The following is a 16,883-nucleotide window of genomic DNA, read 5'->3' on the forward strand; positions in this document are numbered from 1 at the left end:
TATCTTGTCCCCACAGAAACCTGGATTCTTATAAAGACAAGTTGATTGACAAAGTCAAGACATTTTGGAAGGATCAAATAAATTACCATTAAGATATTAATAAAAGTATATGCCTTGGATCAGATATTACCCCAGTTGGTCGCTTGAGGGTTAAGCTATTTTCAAGTCTCTGTTACGCTCACATCTGGAGTTATAAATATTTAAATAGGGTACCCCCTAAATGGGCAAGGATTGGCCAGTTTTGGCATGTGCGTGAAGGGGTTAAGCAGGTAACAGCTGAGGTGAAAGAAAACAGGAATAAGAGAAGACCAAATGGTATACTTCAGTATAGTGCAGTTTACAGAAGCCGTGTGACAGATCTGGAGCTCCAGGCTGCGTCAAGGAATGGCAGGGGAGGAACAGGCCTGAAGCAGTCCATGATCATTGAGCGAGGGACAGGGTTGGAGTGATCCTGTGAACTCAGACTAACCCACCTAACCAACATCAATTTAATTAGCCAGATATTGAAATGAACAGCATGACAGGGTTTTCTGTTATAACAACATTTATTTACACTGCCAGAGATACACAAGCGTGTGGATCCAGAAGGCAGAAGTGGACTACTTGTGCCACTGAACAGCTTTGGGTTTCACCACCTCATAATTAAGCTCATCAAATTCTTCCCAGGGCTTCAGCTGTGGACCAGGAATCATAACGGTCTGAAACACAAATGTCCAAAAAACCCACGGAGCCCAGTTAATGCACTGAAAACAAATCAAAGCTGCCTTCAAATGCATACATAATGTAAGAGGTACTCTCTATGGTGTTTCTTCTGCCTTCGCCCAATTTATTCGTAAAAAAAAATGTATACTATAAAGTACAGCTAAAAGGAAAAGTCATATTTGTCCTACACATGACATCTCTCCTAATGCAAGAGTTGTGGTTTAAATCTTTAATGAATGCTGAAACAGCAAAATTAAGAAATGAGTAAATAATGCTTAATATTAAAAAAAGGTATCCATGTATTTGACTATTTTATCCTTATTTTTAATTTATCATCTTTTATAATTCCACTGTGAAGCACTTTGGGTTGCTTGAGTCCCTGTATGAAAAGTGCTCTACAAATAGAGTGTATGATTATTATCATTTCAGTTGTAGTTGAAGCATTTGTATTTAAGAGCTGAAGACAGCAAGAAGCATACAGAAGTTCATGTCTTTGTCTAATCAGAAAATACTCTCAGTTCTTCAATATACTTTCCAGAAACCCCAAATAACTTCAGTGAGTAACTGTCATGTGAGTTAACGTGTTTTGTGTACGTTTTGTTTTGTGAATTCCTGTTCAGATGTTAAATGTTGTATATGTTTGTTTTATCTGCCTTTTCTGTGGGAGTCACCTTAATAATGGGATCCTTGGGTGGGGCCCAGGAGGGAACAATCTTGCCATGGAGTCTCCAGCGACTGTAGGGGTTCACCAGGTGTCTTTCCAGAACAAGGTACTCCAGGACATCCCGTGGCACCTCTTCATCCACCACCATCAACCTCCCAAAACGGTCATAGATGGCGAGGGTCTTAGAAGAAGGATCAGTTGAAAGTGAGAGGAGGTAGAGGAGGAAGAGAGAATATAGTCCCTTACCAAAGCCAACAACAAAGTCTCTTACCTGTCGAGAATGTATGCGCACTGTAACCTGTCCATAGAGGTTGCCTTTGCTGACCATGTCAGGGCAGCGGGCATGCACCACACGAGGGGGTTCGAGGGACTCCACAAACATCCAGCGCAGTGTCTTATAGCGATTTCCTCTCACCATCTCCTGCACACCATCCAGAATGAAATGCTTATCAAACAATGAGAAATTTAGCTTCAACAGAGTAGCATATAGTAAATGCACTTAGGCCCACCCAAATACAAGTGTAAAAATTTAAATTGTCTTTTTTTGTGCTCATTTGAGTTACTAAAAACTTTGGGGATGGCTCATTCAGTTAAGGCACTGTTCTTGTTCCAGGACTTGGGTAAGTTTCATTACATTACAGGCATTTGGCAGACTTATCCAGAGCGACGTACAACAAAGTTTCATGGTTGGAATCAACAACACACAATTCCCAATTGCATGGCGTAGGATTAGCAAGGGTTCAGTTAGAAGGTTGTACATCATATCGTTCTCCTAGTGAACCCCGCGGGTCAATTAGGGCCCAGCAAGTCCACTTGTTGAACTGCACATTAAGTATGTGAAGTGTCTCTTGTTTCAGAGGCTTGTCTCTGCTCTGCCGAATCAATAGCTAGGGTAGGGGCCTAGTTACACAACATGGCCAAAAGTATGTGGACACTTGACATCTAACATCTCATCCAAAATTAAGGGCATTAATATGGATTTGGTCCACTCTTTGCTGCTATTACCACCGCCACACACCTGGAAAGGCTTTATACTAGATGTTGGAGTATTGCTGAAGGGATTTTCTTCCATTCTGCCAGAAGAGCATCAGTGAGGTCAGGCACTGATAGGGCAATTAGGCCCGTCTCGTGGTTGGTTTTCAAATTTCAAATCCTAAATGTGTTGGATGGTGGTTGAGGTTAAGCCACTGTGCAGGCCAGTCAAGTTCTTACACACCGTTCCACAAAACCATTTCTATTACAGCCTCGCTGTGTGCTCGGGGCATTGTCATGCTGAAACAGGAAAGAGCCTTCCCCAAACTGTTGGGAAAGCACAGAATTGGCTAGAGTGTGATAGTATGCTTTAGCATTAATATTTGCCTTTAGTAGAACTACTGTATGGGCCCTTGCCTAAACCATAAAAAACACCCCCAGACCAAGGGATGACCAGATATTTTTGGTCATACAGTGTATACATCTCTCAACATAAACATGTTTTCAATGTACAAAAATGCATTAATGCATTACTCACACATACAAAGCACAGTCTATAAGCCTTGAATTAAATCTTGCAAAATGTAGGCCTGCCATTAAAAGTATTATCAAAATGAAGCCAAATTACAACAAACAATATTGGCTTTCTTAGCTCATTCAAATTAAACAAGCTTTATTCCAAAGCAATACTATCCAATATTTCTGAAATTATTTCATGTAAATTGGCCCTGTGTTTTTCATTTTACCTTCTGAAGAGAATGTGGTCATTCAAGCTTTATGTGTCACATGGAAGTGTCAAATCCCAATCATTTATAGTGGTAATAATCTGCATTTCAGCTGTGAAACACCTTTAATATTTTTAAATGACTACACTTGTCATGTGTTTAAATGCTTGAACAATTGTCTGTATCCAGTGCTTTATGCCAGCTTCACACGACAAGATATTTTACACACCCAGACTCTCATCACGACTCACAATTTGTGTGAGATTGAAACAAAAGGTTTGTGATGGTAAACAAGGCAATATATATACCATACACTGTCAACAGGAAATAGGTGCATGGTAATGTAATGTACCTATTTTTATCATTGCACATCAGTAATTTCAATGGGTGATCCACACAGAAAAAGCCTTCCCCTTTATTATTACTCCCCAAAATTCCTGAGGGGGATTTTTGTTCGGCTGTTCCTGAGTGTAGGCCTATTCTTTACACAGTTGTTAAAAAAATTGTGTATACCAAGACTTTTTAAATGTTTTACATTACATAACATAAGATAATGATGAATTCAGCACAACAATGCTCACCATTTTCCTGACTAAATTAGTGCTCTGATTACCTACAGACTAGAGAGTATCTAACACTGTATCAAGCCTAGTCTTGAAAATCCCCAGAGTTTCTGCCTCTACTACGTGGCCTGGCAGGCTATTCCACACATTGACTACTCTTTGCGTGAAAAAAACTCTTCCTATTGTCTGTATGAAATTTACCTTTTGCTAATTTCCATTTATGTCCCCTCGTTCTACAAACAGAACTCAACCTGAAGAGACTCTTGTAGTTCACTCTGTTGATATCCCTTTATGAATTTAAAAGCCTCAATCAAATCACCCCTGAGTCTCCTTTTACTAAGCTTGAAGAGGTTAAGCATCTTAAGCCTTTCCTCATAGCTATTATCTTTCATACCAGGAATCAATTTGATTGCTCTTCTTTGAACTTTTTCCCAGAGCCTCTATATCTTTCTTGCAGTACGGTCCCCAGAACTGCACAAAATACTCTAAGTGTGGTCTAATAAATGTATTATATAAGATAAGTATAACTTCCTTGGATTCATACTCAATACTCAACACAATATATCCCAGCATCCTCTTGGCCTTTTTTACTGTTACAGCACAGTGCCTAGAATCTGAAAGGCTTTGATTAACCATTACTCCCATGTTTTTTTCCCCCCAAACTGAGCATATTCTAATTTTGTTCCTTCCACATTGTGAAAGAAATCATACTATTGTAAATGGACTGCATTTATATATAGCGCTTTTATCCAAAGCACTTTTTTGTGCTTGTTTGACTAAACTTCATCTGACCCACAAACATACAGTATATTAATGGGGCAAACATATGTTTGTATATGTTTGTAAGATTCAATATTTATTTAAAGGTATACTATGCAGGATTTTTTATTAGAAATTATTATAAAATAGCTACGCTAAGGCATATCTATGAAGCACAGGGAATCTCGGTCTTCACACACTCTAGCCAAATTCTTGTACCTTTTACTTTTATTATTTGTCATTGTAAAATGTGTTTGGGACGTTTCTGGGCATAGCACTTTTCTGTTGGGGGGAGGGGTGGGTGGGGCTACAGAGACTGTGGTGTGGGATCAGATGCCAACAAAGTGTTTGTTGCTAGTTTGCTAAGATGCTAAGAAGCCTAGATACAGCAAAACAAAAAGACAAGCCGACAGGGCTCATTAAAAAACTAGAGTCAACGGTGGTCAGCTGAAGTTCGCCAAGTTTGATGCAGTTTGCCTGTTCTCTGTAGGACCTGTAAGCAACATTACTTTTAGCTAGTTACCTTAGTTAGATGCTTGAGTTTGGGTAGCTTTTGTAACTAATTCTGTTCTTCTATCAAGATGGCTTCCCCCTATGGGAACTGCTGTTACTGTTTATAGTTGCAGCTTAGCTAGCTCATTAATTCACCTGCATTTATTTCAATCAGGGGAAATGAATTTGATACAGCATGCCAGCATCCTGTCCAGAAAACACTGCATGAGCCTGAAACCACAAACACTGCAAAAGCTTGTGTTCCTGAAGGTGAACTCCGCAGCATTGCATCTCTAGCCTGAACTGAAATGCCCTTAAAAACCTTTAAAGAATGTTGTATTTTATTTTGCAGTAGTTTTGATATTATTAAGTCTACTTTCATTATTTTTCCTCTAAGCCTATTATTTACTTTATTTTTGCCAGATTGTGATGAAAAGCAGGCTATTGACCTATGGTTTATTTGTAGAACTCCACAGCCTGCTGGCTATATGTTGATTGTTCAAAAAGAAATTGATGAATTTCAGGACAATGTGTTCTTGATTTTATTTTTAAAGTCTACAGAAATGTTCACATATTGAATATCTTCATAAGATTGGAAGACAAACCTGTTTGGCGTTTTAAAATTTTAAATGGGTGAGATCTAATTGTAACTTTAATTGTAAATTAAAACTATGCGCTATTAAATCCTTGTAACCGACATTGAGCATAATACATTCATCTTGAGACAGTGATGAATCTGACTCGTATTTTGTTTCATTTCATATATACTCATGTTTACTACTGACCGACAAGATATTCAAGAGATACAAATAAAAATGGCAAGAAACATTACAAATGAGCAAATCAAATGGACCAAACAGAGCGAGAATTCATTTTCTTTTGAATGTTTATAGAGAAGTAATCTTTCCTCAACTCATACTGACTCGTACTAACATTGTTAGAAAGTATTATTGCAGACATCCGGTTTTCAAGCAGAATGTCCAGTTTTTACATGATTTAACTAAAATAATAAACAAATAACAATAAAAAAACATCAGGTTTGTTGTCACGTCTAGACAATTCAATGATTAATTGATTGAATAAATTTACCGGTAGTTTGTAATGAATTTGCATGTCTGTGACTCCCTGATATGACATCCGTTTCTAGGAGTTTCCTCCTGTTGATGGTGGTTCCACGGGGATTCCCCCAGTCTAACTTGGATTCAAAGGCTCTATTGTTCGCTAGCTAGGTAGGTAACCTCAATGTTACGGGTGGCACATGAAAACTGGTAGCCGCCAGCAGGTTTACTCTTCTAAACTTCACCGTAATTAATCTCACAGGCTAGCTAGCTATTGTTCAGTACAATATTGTTAGTAATTATAAGCTAACAACACAGAATGTTGCTAGCTAATATGCAGTTATGACATCCAAAGAATAGCTAGGTAGAGCCAGCTACTAGTTAAACAGGCGTCTAGTTAGGCATCCAGTACAACATTTTCACATGCCAGTGCTGGCTAACTAGCTACTCATCAGTAACGTTAGCAAAGATTGTAAATGAAACGCTAGTTTAATTTTCCATTTTAACCAAACTGAGCTGAAGTTAGCAAGCTAGCTAGCCATGTAGCTGGTTAAATAAGGCTGTGTAGCCAAGTAGCCAGCCAGCTGTATGAATGAAAGAAACGTGGCCACGTAGTTGGCTACAACATGTTTTGGTCAACAGAAGTCTAACAGTTTATAAATTCAGCCCAAGGGTTTATGGCCTAACTTACCTTGCAACATTAGTCATGCAGGTATTGGAGTTATTAAACAATATTATTTGGGGTTTGCGCATGAAATGATAGATTGCATTTAAACAAAATATAAATGAGTTTCCCACAAAGATTATACAACTGTAAAAGCAACATTGTTACATTTTGTCCAATTATTATTACCTATCAAGCAAACCCTTGCAGGAAGAATGTTCAGTTATAAACAGCAATTCAGTTTGGTGTCCTTTTTAAAAGCAAAAGTTTCAGACCATCAAGATAGTCAAGAATACCATACACTACCCAGGCTACTTAAACATAGAAGTCAGTTGCAAGATTTACCCATTTGGTCAAGATTTGGTTGCAGCAGTGGCATGCTAACCTAGTTCTGCTGCAGCCGTGTTTCTGCCACGACCATGTTTCTCAAGCTACGAACACCGTTCAAGTTTTGTCTTTGTGTCCTTCATCATGTTTGAAGGCCAAAGACCAAGTCTGGAATTCATCTGATCTCCTTCTACCATCTTTGAGCATAAAAACTTTTTCTTCGCAATCTAGTTACACAGTCGTGGACAAATTTAACAGACTGACTTTACTTTTGTGGAAAATTACAAAGATGACTTGTTTCAAGTGTATATCTTTATGTTTAGCGCCTTATCAAATACTCAAGCCTTCTCCTCAAAAGCACTACGACGGTTTTCTAAAGATTTGAATTTGAAAGATATATGGCGGGCACAGAACCCTACCGTTAGGGATTACACTTACTTCTCCCCAAACTACAAAATGTTTTCAATGATCGATTATGTTCTTTTATCCCCAGAGTTAAGTTCACCGGTGAAGGATATTCATTTTCTCCCAAGGTCCCTGTCAGATAATAATGCCATTATAGTCTCTTTTAATTTATCTGCTATTCAGGGCAGGCCCTCTAGGTAAAGATTCAACACCTCACTTCTCCATAATGAAGAATTTCTTCCACAGCTTAAAACAAAACTTCATATAATTTATTCATAATTAATAAAGATTCAGTTACAGATCCGGCTTTTATTTGGGCTGCTATTAACCCTCTGGGGTCGAGAGCTCCGCCGGCGGAGCTCGACAAGATGAAATTAACTTTCGTTTCTATTTGGATGATTAACTTCACGTGCTGCTATCATACAGACGCAACAAAAACATTGATAGAAACCTTAGAATCGCGACTTTCCAACGTGCCCATTGGCAAATAATATGAATTGTTTTAAATGTTCTAAATTTGATTAATTAGATCATGTATGCTTCGTTAAACTTTACTCATTACTATGTGAATTTCGCTCAGCAGGAAGTCCGCCCAAATCGCATTCACATGTTAACAACATTATAATTACTCTCCATAGAAGGAGACTAAAGGAGGGGCGATGCGAGATCCATGTGAGAAATGCCAAGTCTGCGAAAGCGGGATAAAATGTCAAAGTGTCACCTAATTCACTTCTTTTGAGGTGAACATTTCGTTTAATTTTGGAAAATGGTCCATCTGGAAGCTGACACTGATGAAGAGCGGTGTCATTTCGAACAGCGAACTGATCCAGCTGAGGATCAACTTCATGCGTAAGTATATTTCTTATGATCATATTGGTAAATATGTGTACTGTATTGCAACGTATCTGTGTGTTTGTAGGAATATCCAGCAATATGCGCGTTTGTAAATTCCCACACTACGAACGATTCGAACTATTGCATCTCAAAATTATAGGCTAGGCTCTCTGCGTCTGGTTGTGTTAGAAGTATCAGGTAGACTGTATGTTTTTCGATCATATTCGTAATAAATAGCTCATGCCTGGCGTGTAGTGCTGTGGCTAGGATTCTAAAACTGATGTCCTTGCACAATCGATATTAGCATACTCTAAGTAAGTTCGGGAAATAGCAATAAAATAACCACTTAGCTAAACAGACCTAGCCTACTTCAGATTGAGGCATTGTTATTGATGAGTTGCATGTAGTTGAGTTGGAATATCAGTGTTTATTTAGTTTAGCTAATGTTGTTTCGTTGATAGCTTGCATTGTTTGTAAATGTGTGCTGTATTACATTCTCTGTGTGTTTGTAGGAATATTCACTAATATGCGCGCTTGTAAATTCCCACATTACGAACGATTCTAACCATTGCTTCTCAAAATTATAGGCTACCTCTCTGCGTCTGGTTGTGTTTGTTTGGTTCTTTGTTTGTATATGATGTCACATTTCATAATTTTGTTTTCATTAGTTAGTGGTTTGTCCCTTTTTGTAAAGCACATTTAATTTTCACCTGTTGAAGGAAATGTGCTATATAAATAGTTTTATTTAATTTCACATTTCCTAACAATTTTGTTTTTATTATATTTACAGAGATGTTCATCAGGAAACATGGCCTAGTTCACCACTATCTAAGAGGCCAGGCAGGCGTTGCAAGAGTACACCAGTCTCATCTCATCTTCCATGCCGTTTACTTCAATAAATGTTCTAAAATCAAAAGATGTCTTTGTTTCTGTCTTCTAAATGGCTCACTGAGTCTTTGTCTTAGTGGTGGGGAGGCATGCGGCCAGGTGTGAATAGCCTACTTAGCAGGCAAGTCCTTCTTCTTAATGCATTACATTACAGAAAGGCCATTTGCCCTCCCATTCTCACCTGGTGTTGAAAAATAGTAGTCACAACACTAACTTTTAGCAATTTATTTTATATTTCTCATTGGATTTGCTAAAATATTTTGTCATCTTTTGATACCCAAGACCTTGATGAACACATTTCAGTGACCAAAAGTCTTAGTCACAATTGTTTAGTGTTTTATTACAACATTCCTGTGCATGTTCAAAACTACTGTTTACAGTTTGTGTGTTTTTAGAGCAGTTTACAATCCACGCATGATTATGACCTACTTACTGTTGCCATATTATTGTAGCTGAGTTTGTGCTGAAAACAAAGATATGAAACACTTTGGAATCACTGTATATAAAGTTGATGAAATTTACACAAATGTCAGAGCATCGCACAATCACCAGTGTGCCTCATTTTACCCTTAGACCCCAGAGGGTTAAAGGTTTTATACGTGATAATACAATTTGGTTTTCTTCCTATTTAAAAAAGAAGAAACTACAGACAATATCCCAATTAGAGCACAATTGTCTTGAACTGGAGAAAATTCTGAAGTCAAATTATTCAAAAGAGACAGAACTTCAACTGAACATAGTAAGAAGTGAAATGAATAATCTGTTAAGACAGCGTGTTGAATATTTAATGCACATCACCAAACATAAATATAACTCAGAAGGGAGTCGTCCCAGCCGGCTTCTTGCTTTGACGTTAAAACGCCAGGAGAACGGTTTACACATTCCTTTAATTAACTGTCCAAAGAAAGGACGCCTCTTCAAAACAGCTGAGATCAATGAGGCTTTCAAAGCCTACTTATCAAAATTATATGTCTCTGAGAAACAGACCTCCTCAACCGGCCTCTGTCAGGACTTCTTGCAGGACCTGGACCTCCTCACTCTTTCTCAGGAGGTTTCCTTGCAACTGGATTCCCCAATCTCTTTAGAGGAATTATACCAAGCTTTAAAACTCACCAGTAAGGGGCGCTCCCCTGGGATTGATGGCATACCGGCCGAACTATATTTAGCTCTTTGGGAAATTGTAGGTCCTGTTTGGTTGTCTACTATTAACGCTGCTATCGCAAAGGGTCATTTCCATCGGGACCTTAATCACAATACCCCCCAAATCTGGTAAAGATCTCCAAGAATGTCCAGGCTATCGTCCCATTTCCGACATTAAAATATATTCTCGTACTATTGCTCTGCGTTTAGAGAAAGTTGTTGGCAGCTTAATTAATCATGATCAATCAGGTTTTATAAAAGGCCGCCAGGCTTCAGACAACATCCGTCGATTGTTGCATGTTATCGCTGAAACTGAGAAAATAGCCTCACCCAGTGGTCTCTTATTTTTAGACGCGGAAAAAACTTTCAACCGTTTAGAGTGGCAGTACTTGTGGTGTGTTCTAAAATAATTCAATTTTGGTGATAAATTCATAAAGATCCAGGTCTTGTATGCCAATCCCTCAGCAAGAGTTTCTACAGATGGATTGTTCTCAGAGCTGTTCAGTATCTCTCGCGGATCCAGACAGGGCTGCCCTCTTTCCCCTTTGCTTTTTGACCTATCAATAGAACCATTAGCTCAGCAGATTTGTCAAAGCACGCTGGTCTCCCCAATAAAAATTGGGTCCTCCAACCACTCTATTTCATTGTATGCAGATGACGCGCTGTTATACCTGTCTGACCTACTCTTCCAAATGTGCTCAAAATTATTGAGGACTTTGGGTTACTATCAGGGTTTAAGATCAACCAATCCAAATCAGCTCTGATGCTACTTAATGCAAAGGCAAAAAGAGTTAATATCCCACATTGCATTCCATTCGTTCGAGAAGTGACCTATTTAGGCATTGACATATACCCATCTATAACCTTAGTTGTGAAAAACAACTATGCAAAAATTTTCAATAAAGTAGAGTGTGATATAAACAGATGGATGCCACTACCATCATCAGTTCCTGCTCGGATTGCCTGTATTTAAATGAATATTCTTCCCCGCATCAATTTTATTAGTTCTATGTTGCCACTACCTCCCCCGAAAAACTACTTGACAAGGCTAGACTGCCGGTTACAGAAATTTGTCTGGAATGGCAAGCGCCCCCGTATAAAATGGTCTACTTTTCAGGGCAAAAAAAAATTCAAGGTGGTTGGGATTGCCCCAACTTCAAATTATATCACTGGGCCTTTGTGTTACGTACATTAAAACACTGGTTAAGCCCTGGCATGGGTCCTCTATGGAAAGAAATAGAATTAAATATAATTCAGCCAATCAGGTTACAAGATTTTCTGTTTGCAGGTCTTAGCCAAAAAAAATGTGCTCTACGTTGTGGTGTCCTAATAACATATGTTCTACAAACTTTTGTAGCTGTGGAAAGATTTCTGGGTCTTAAAAAAGTTGGTACAAACATTCACCCATTTGGAACAATTTAAATCTAACAGGTGGCAGACCATTCACTCTAAATGCATGGGCACAAAAGGGTATACAAGTACTTGAGGATAATGCTGGTCATGATTCTATTCTTGAGTTCCAGGACCTAATATCTCGCTACGGGATCCCAAAAAACTCCTTTTCTTCTACTTGAGACTGAGATCTGCACTGAAGGCATATAAAGTCCCCTGGGGCACAGATCTGATTTGCCACCCAGTAGTAGATTGGATTGTGGGGGCAGAACCCAAAGGCAAAGCCTCGTACATTTATACACATCTAATGACGTGTTAATGACGTATTCCACTGTTCTCTTCCCCGGCTCAAAATTATGGGAAAAAGACCTAGAGCAAAGGGGTGGGACAATAAATTGGGACATGGTATGGAAAAGTATCAAAGAACCCCAATCACCAATTAATTCATTAAACCATAGAATGTCATGTAGCCATAGAACCTACATGACTCCACGGAAAAGACATCTTATGGGTTTAGCACCTCACCCCTGGTGCACATATTGTTCTCCAGGAACAATTGGTACTTTGATGCATGTCTTATGGGATTGTCCTCAGGTGCAGAGATTTTGGGCTCAGATAGTTGATATCACCTCCTTTATTATCAGCAAACCTCTACCTTTGGATCCTGTCCTGTTACTTTTAAATGATGTAACTAGATGTATGCTCTCTGGAAAAGAATGTAATCTCTGGCTAGCTGGAATGACTGCTGCTAAAAAAATCGTTGTCCAGCATTGGCTCCCACCTCACCAATTATCTGTCAAACACTGGTTGCAGTCTTTTTTGGACATTGTATACCTGGAAATATCATCGGCCAGGGTCAATGGTGCTAGACCTGGCACAATGAAGATGTGGAAAGACTCCATATCCACAAGTTTATAATATCCCATGTATGCAGTGGGGGGAGTTTGAAGGGTTTTTTGTTTTTTCTTTGCTGTGAAACAATTCATTCAATAAAAATTGAATTACAAAAAAAAATAAAGGGCACTCATTAAGACACCTTATCACGTTTTCTTCCTGTAGAGGGCACATCATAATTTATTGCATGAAGGGGCACCCTAGAGGGCACTCAATAATTTTTTTCCCATGTGAAAGGCAGCCAATAGGGCACTTCCTCTCGTTTTCGCCACTCTAGAGGGCACTTTAGCGATGCTTTTTCAACCATGGGGGCGGTTGCCCCCGTGCCCGCCCCCCCCCCCCCCCCGCCCCCCGAGTCCGCCAGTGAGTCTGCGACCCATTGGGAGGTGAAGCGGAAGTTCTGGAAACGATACATCCGGTACACTCCTGCCTATTAAATAGAGCAGAGAAAGCTGGATATAAGTAAACTACTCATTTTTAATTCTGTGTTCAATAGTATATGTTTCAGTGCTTAAATATATTGCTATATACTGAATATGAAGGAATTTCAATGATTAAAACGCCCTGTTTCGTGTTTTCAGATTGCCACGAAGTCTAAAACTCAGTCTCCCATAATGCTTCCCTTTTCACATCAATTAAATTTCCTCAATTGGACTGTTCTCATGCCACTGGCAGGGGTTTCTGTAGTGATCTGTTGTCCCAACAAGCGTGATTAAAAAATCCGATTTCAACGTGATTTAAAATGGCACTTACAATTTCACAAATAAACTCCTTCTTTGACAGAAAGTTGGTCATCAGTAGCCTATCGAAGACAACTTGCAACCAATATCAAGCCCGACACAAAAAACAAAAACAAAATGGGCACGATTGTTTTGGTAAATCCCAAGAGACTGGCCAGCCGAGGATTAATAACATCACACCTGTTCCGGTATTTGGTACACAAATCGGACCGTTCGCTCATAATACAAAATGTTTTATTAATGTAAAGCTGCATATTGATTGTTTGCTGATAATATCAAGCCATGTAATTTTGTGGTTGTAGATTCAAAGCTTCATTTGCTATCTATGATGAAATGCGCTAGCATAGCATGTAGCAGTACACCGGAAATATGGTTCAGTGGGACTTCCACTTCACCTTGCTTTTGACATCACCAGGTGCTGGGTTATCTTTGCTAGAGATGCTCTGTGAGCCATCTTCAGCTCCTGATTGTTTTGTAGTCCACAATTGTAGTCACAATGAAGTTCATTCAGCATACGAAATGCAGGTTCAATTAGGTTCAAGATCAGAAGTCTGACTTAGCCAGTTAAGAATTTTCCAGTTTTTGGCTTTGAAAAACTCCTTTGTTGCTTTAGCAGTATGTTTGGGATCATTGTCTTGTGGTAGGATGAAGTGCCATCAAAAAGCTAAGCTACTAAAACTAAGCTCTTTCTCGATCAGAGATATATTAATGTTTGTTCAAATAACAGCTTTACGCCACAGTAGTTTTCACTACTTTTAACAATTATTTAACGGAACAAAATATTGTTTTAAGGAGATTTCCTCTAGTTTCACATGTTTAGTCGTTGTAACTAATGCCATTTCACCCCTCTAGAGCAAACAAAAATACAGAATGTGAACTTATACATATCTGAATATTAAACGTACTGAATATTGAATATATGTTGAATACATAGTCTACGGTTTTCAAGGAAAATAATAAAACCATTGGTATTTATTCAATATCAATTCCTGAAAATGTGCTATTGTCCCAGCCCAACCCCTTGACAGGATAGCTACGACAAGAATTTCATTTGTACAAAATCTGTGCACAAGAACATTGTAAGACAAGTCCTCTCAGCAATCACTTGTGCTAGTTTAAATTTTCTGTCTCCTGAGAAAAATCAAGAAAAAATATGTCTTTGTCGCAAACATTATAGCAAGCACTTTAGTACATGACAATTGCTAACTGTGCTACAATCTGATTTTGTGATATGAATGTCATTGTGTATTAAATAAGAAACAGACCAACTTGTGTAAATACGTACAGGGTAGCAGCGTTCAGTCACCAGATCATGCAATTTCTCCTTGTTGAAGCTGAAAAAAAAAAAAAAAATAGCGCAGTGAGCAAGACATCTGGCAGACAGATTCGCTGTATTATCTATCCCAGTCTCACTTGGAATTTACTCCATCCAGACCTGTAACCGTAAATCAGTTTGTGCAAAACCCACCATTCAAAAATAATAAATATTTATTTTGAAATACTGAGAGATCCCATATATAAAACAGGTTAAACTATATGGCCTGGATCAAAAACCTCTTGACTACAAGTGCATAAAACCTAAGGATGGATATTCAGAACTACAAAAGATCTATGAAGCAAAGAGTAAGCAGTGTATCCAGTGTCTCCAAATCTATCCATAATGTCTAAATTATGCATTGCTGTAAATCACAACATAATCATGTATTTCACTACAAATCAACTGTTTTGACTCAATAAAATCACTTTTGCATCATTTTAAAGTGGGAATTACAGGCTATCCATCTGTACAGTGTTCTAAAATATCTAGGGGTCCAGAAACATCTCCAAAATCTCTCCAAAAATGAATAAAATGCTTTTAGTCGATTATAAAGAATATAATTGTGTCCCTTATGACGGTAAGATTGATGTCAGATTTTAAAATAATGCAAAAACATTATCACACAATGTGGTACAGGACCTAAATGTGTAATCATTAACTCTTGTGTGTTTTTCTGTACTCTACCGTATGCAATGTTTTCTTGTATGGGGATGGGACGACAATATTCAACCATCCACCATGTTTTGACAATGTTCCAGCTCACGTCACATCTGGTGCATTAAACACAAACCCTACTGAACTACTGACTGAGATATCAACGAATACTGACTGAGATATCAACGAATGCTTACGTTACAGTGTGAAATATCCTCATAAAATACCACAAACCAATTTACAATTTTAAAAACAACATAAAAGCGAAATATTTTGAGCAGTAACACTCGCATATCGATGAAGAAATCTTAACTGTCTTCAGTAGATAGAGACAGAGACAGAGACAGAGAATCAATGCTGTTGTTCTCCACTCTCCTCTGACTTGGTCCAGAAAATAGCATCAGCTGAGTATATCAGCAAACATATGCCTTAGCCATGCTCAGAAGTATTGCCACCTCAGAGTGAATGCGTAAGGGGGCGATGATGATTGACAACTTTTGGTTACGCTGGGCTATAAATGCTATTTCCAAAGGAAAATTAGACATATTACACATCATTAGAAGGCTTATACGGTCACCTACTGGATAAATTAATTGTCAATCAAGCCAGGTTGTACTAAAAAGGGCGACAACACTGCAAATAACATTTTTATTTATATTACCCACAGCTATTTTTGAAGGTACCCAGGCGTCACAAATGAACATATTTCACAAACAGATTGTTGAAGACAATAAATAACCACTGAATCTTGAAAGGGACATGTTTAACCAGGTAAAACCAAAGGTAAGATTTTATATTTATTCTATATGTAATCACATATATTGAAAGTAGAATGCCATAATATAATTCTTCTATAATTCCTGTTTATTTCAGTGTTCAGTGAGCAGTGTTTTTCACAGCTGTACTTGCATACCTTCAACTATTATTGGCTTTATCTTGTTGCTATGACAGAATACAAATTTTTAGTGGTGAAAGGATGTTTTTATGTATGCCCAGATAGACACTATTGTCCAGTGTGTCATGAGTGGGGGGTGTAGATGCAGATGAGACTGCAGCGAGGGGGTGAGTGTTAAATGAATGACCAGAGCGACAATGGTGGCGCTGCGAAACTCCGTATTGGCATAGTTGTCGCGTATCGTCTACTAATGAAACTAAAACAAAGCATTTCTGTTTTTAACGCATACTTTGGTTGCAGTAGCACTGAATGTCTGAGTTCAGTAATCTCGGCACGCCAGCGTGCTGACCACTAGGGGCTTTGCTCTAAGAGGTTATGGTCAATTCTGCTAGTTCAGAAGGAATTATTTTTAATTTTGACAAATTTCACATTTATTTTCACTTCCCAAAAACAGGTTTAGATAAACTGGACTTGCTTAAAGGTACATTGAACCTGCAGTCTTTCTTTATATGCCCCATAGACGCCATGGTGAAGCTACTGGCATAGAAGAAAAAAACAAATCTAAAAAACATTGAAAAAGCCCGAACTTAACAATGAAACAGTTGCATAAAATACTATCAGAACCGTTAGGATTGATGAAAAATATTACTAAAATAAGACCCAGGTTGAAAATGTCTTTAATGTCTGCTTCACACACTTTGTATCGTTTCCAGATGGCTGACATTTTGAGAAAGATATACAGTAGCAGTAGCATTCCAATGTAGCTTGTGCATGAACTCTGCTCACATTTGTTACAT

The 16,883-nt window shown here is 38.3% G+C and overlaps 1 protein-coding gene across 2 annotated transcripts in view; it reads right to left on the reverse strand.

Moving 5' to 3' along the window:
- Window positions 1-526: 526 nt before the first annotated feature.
- mrpl45 (mitochondrial ribosomal protein L45) overlaps window positions 527-16,883 on the reverse strand; it is a 40,617-nt gene continuing 24,260 nt past the window's right edge. The window contains exons 5-8 of one of the 2 annotated variants that reach the window (XM_064324508.1): window positions 14,505-14,553; window positions 1,638-1,787; window positions 1,374-1,547; window positions 527-698 (exon numbers count right to left, since the gene is read on the reverse strand). In XM_064324508.1, coding sequence (XP_064180578.1) covers window positions 600-698; window positions 1,374-1,547; window positions 1,638-1,787; window positions 14,505-14,553 — 472 coding nt within the window. In that variant the 3' untranslated portion in view covers window positions 527-599. The remainder of the gene's footprint in view (window positions 699-1,373; window positions 1,548-1,637; window positions 1,788-14,504; window positions 14,554-16,883) is intronic. The other variant, XM_064324509.1, reaches the window with a different exon arrangement.

This window comes from Anguilla rostrata, chromosome 2 (genome assembly GCF_018555375.3).
Source record: "Anguilla rostrata isolate EN2019 chromosome 2, ASM1855537v3, whole genome shotgun sequence".
Lineage (NCBI taxonomy): Eukaryota > Metazoa > Chordata > Actinopteri > Anguilliformes > Anguillidae > Anguilla > Anguilla rostrata.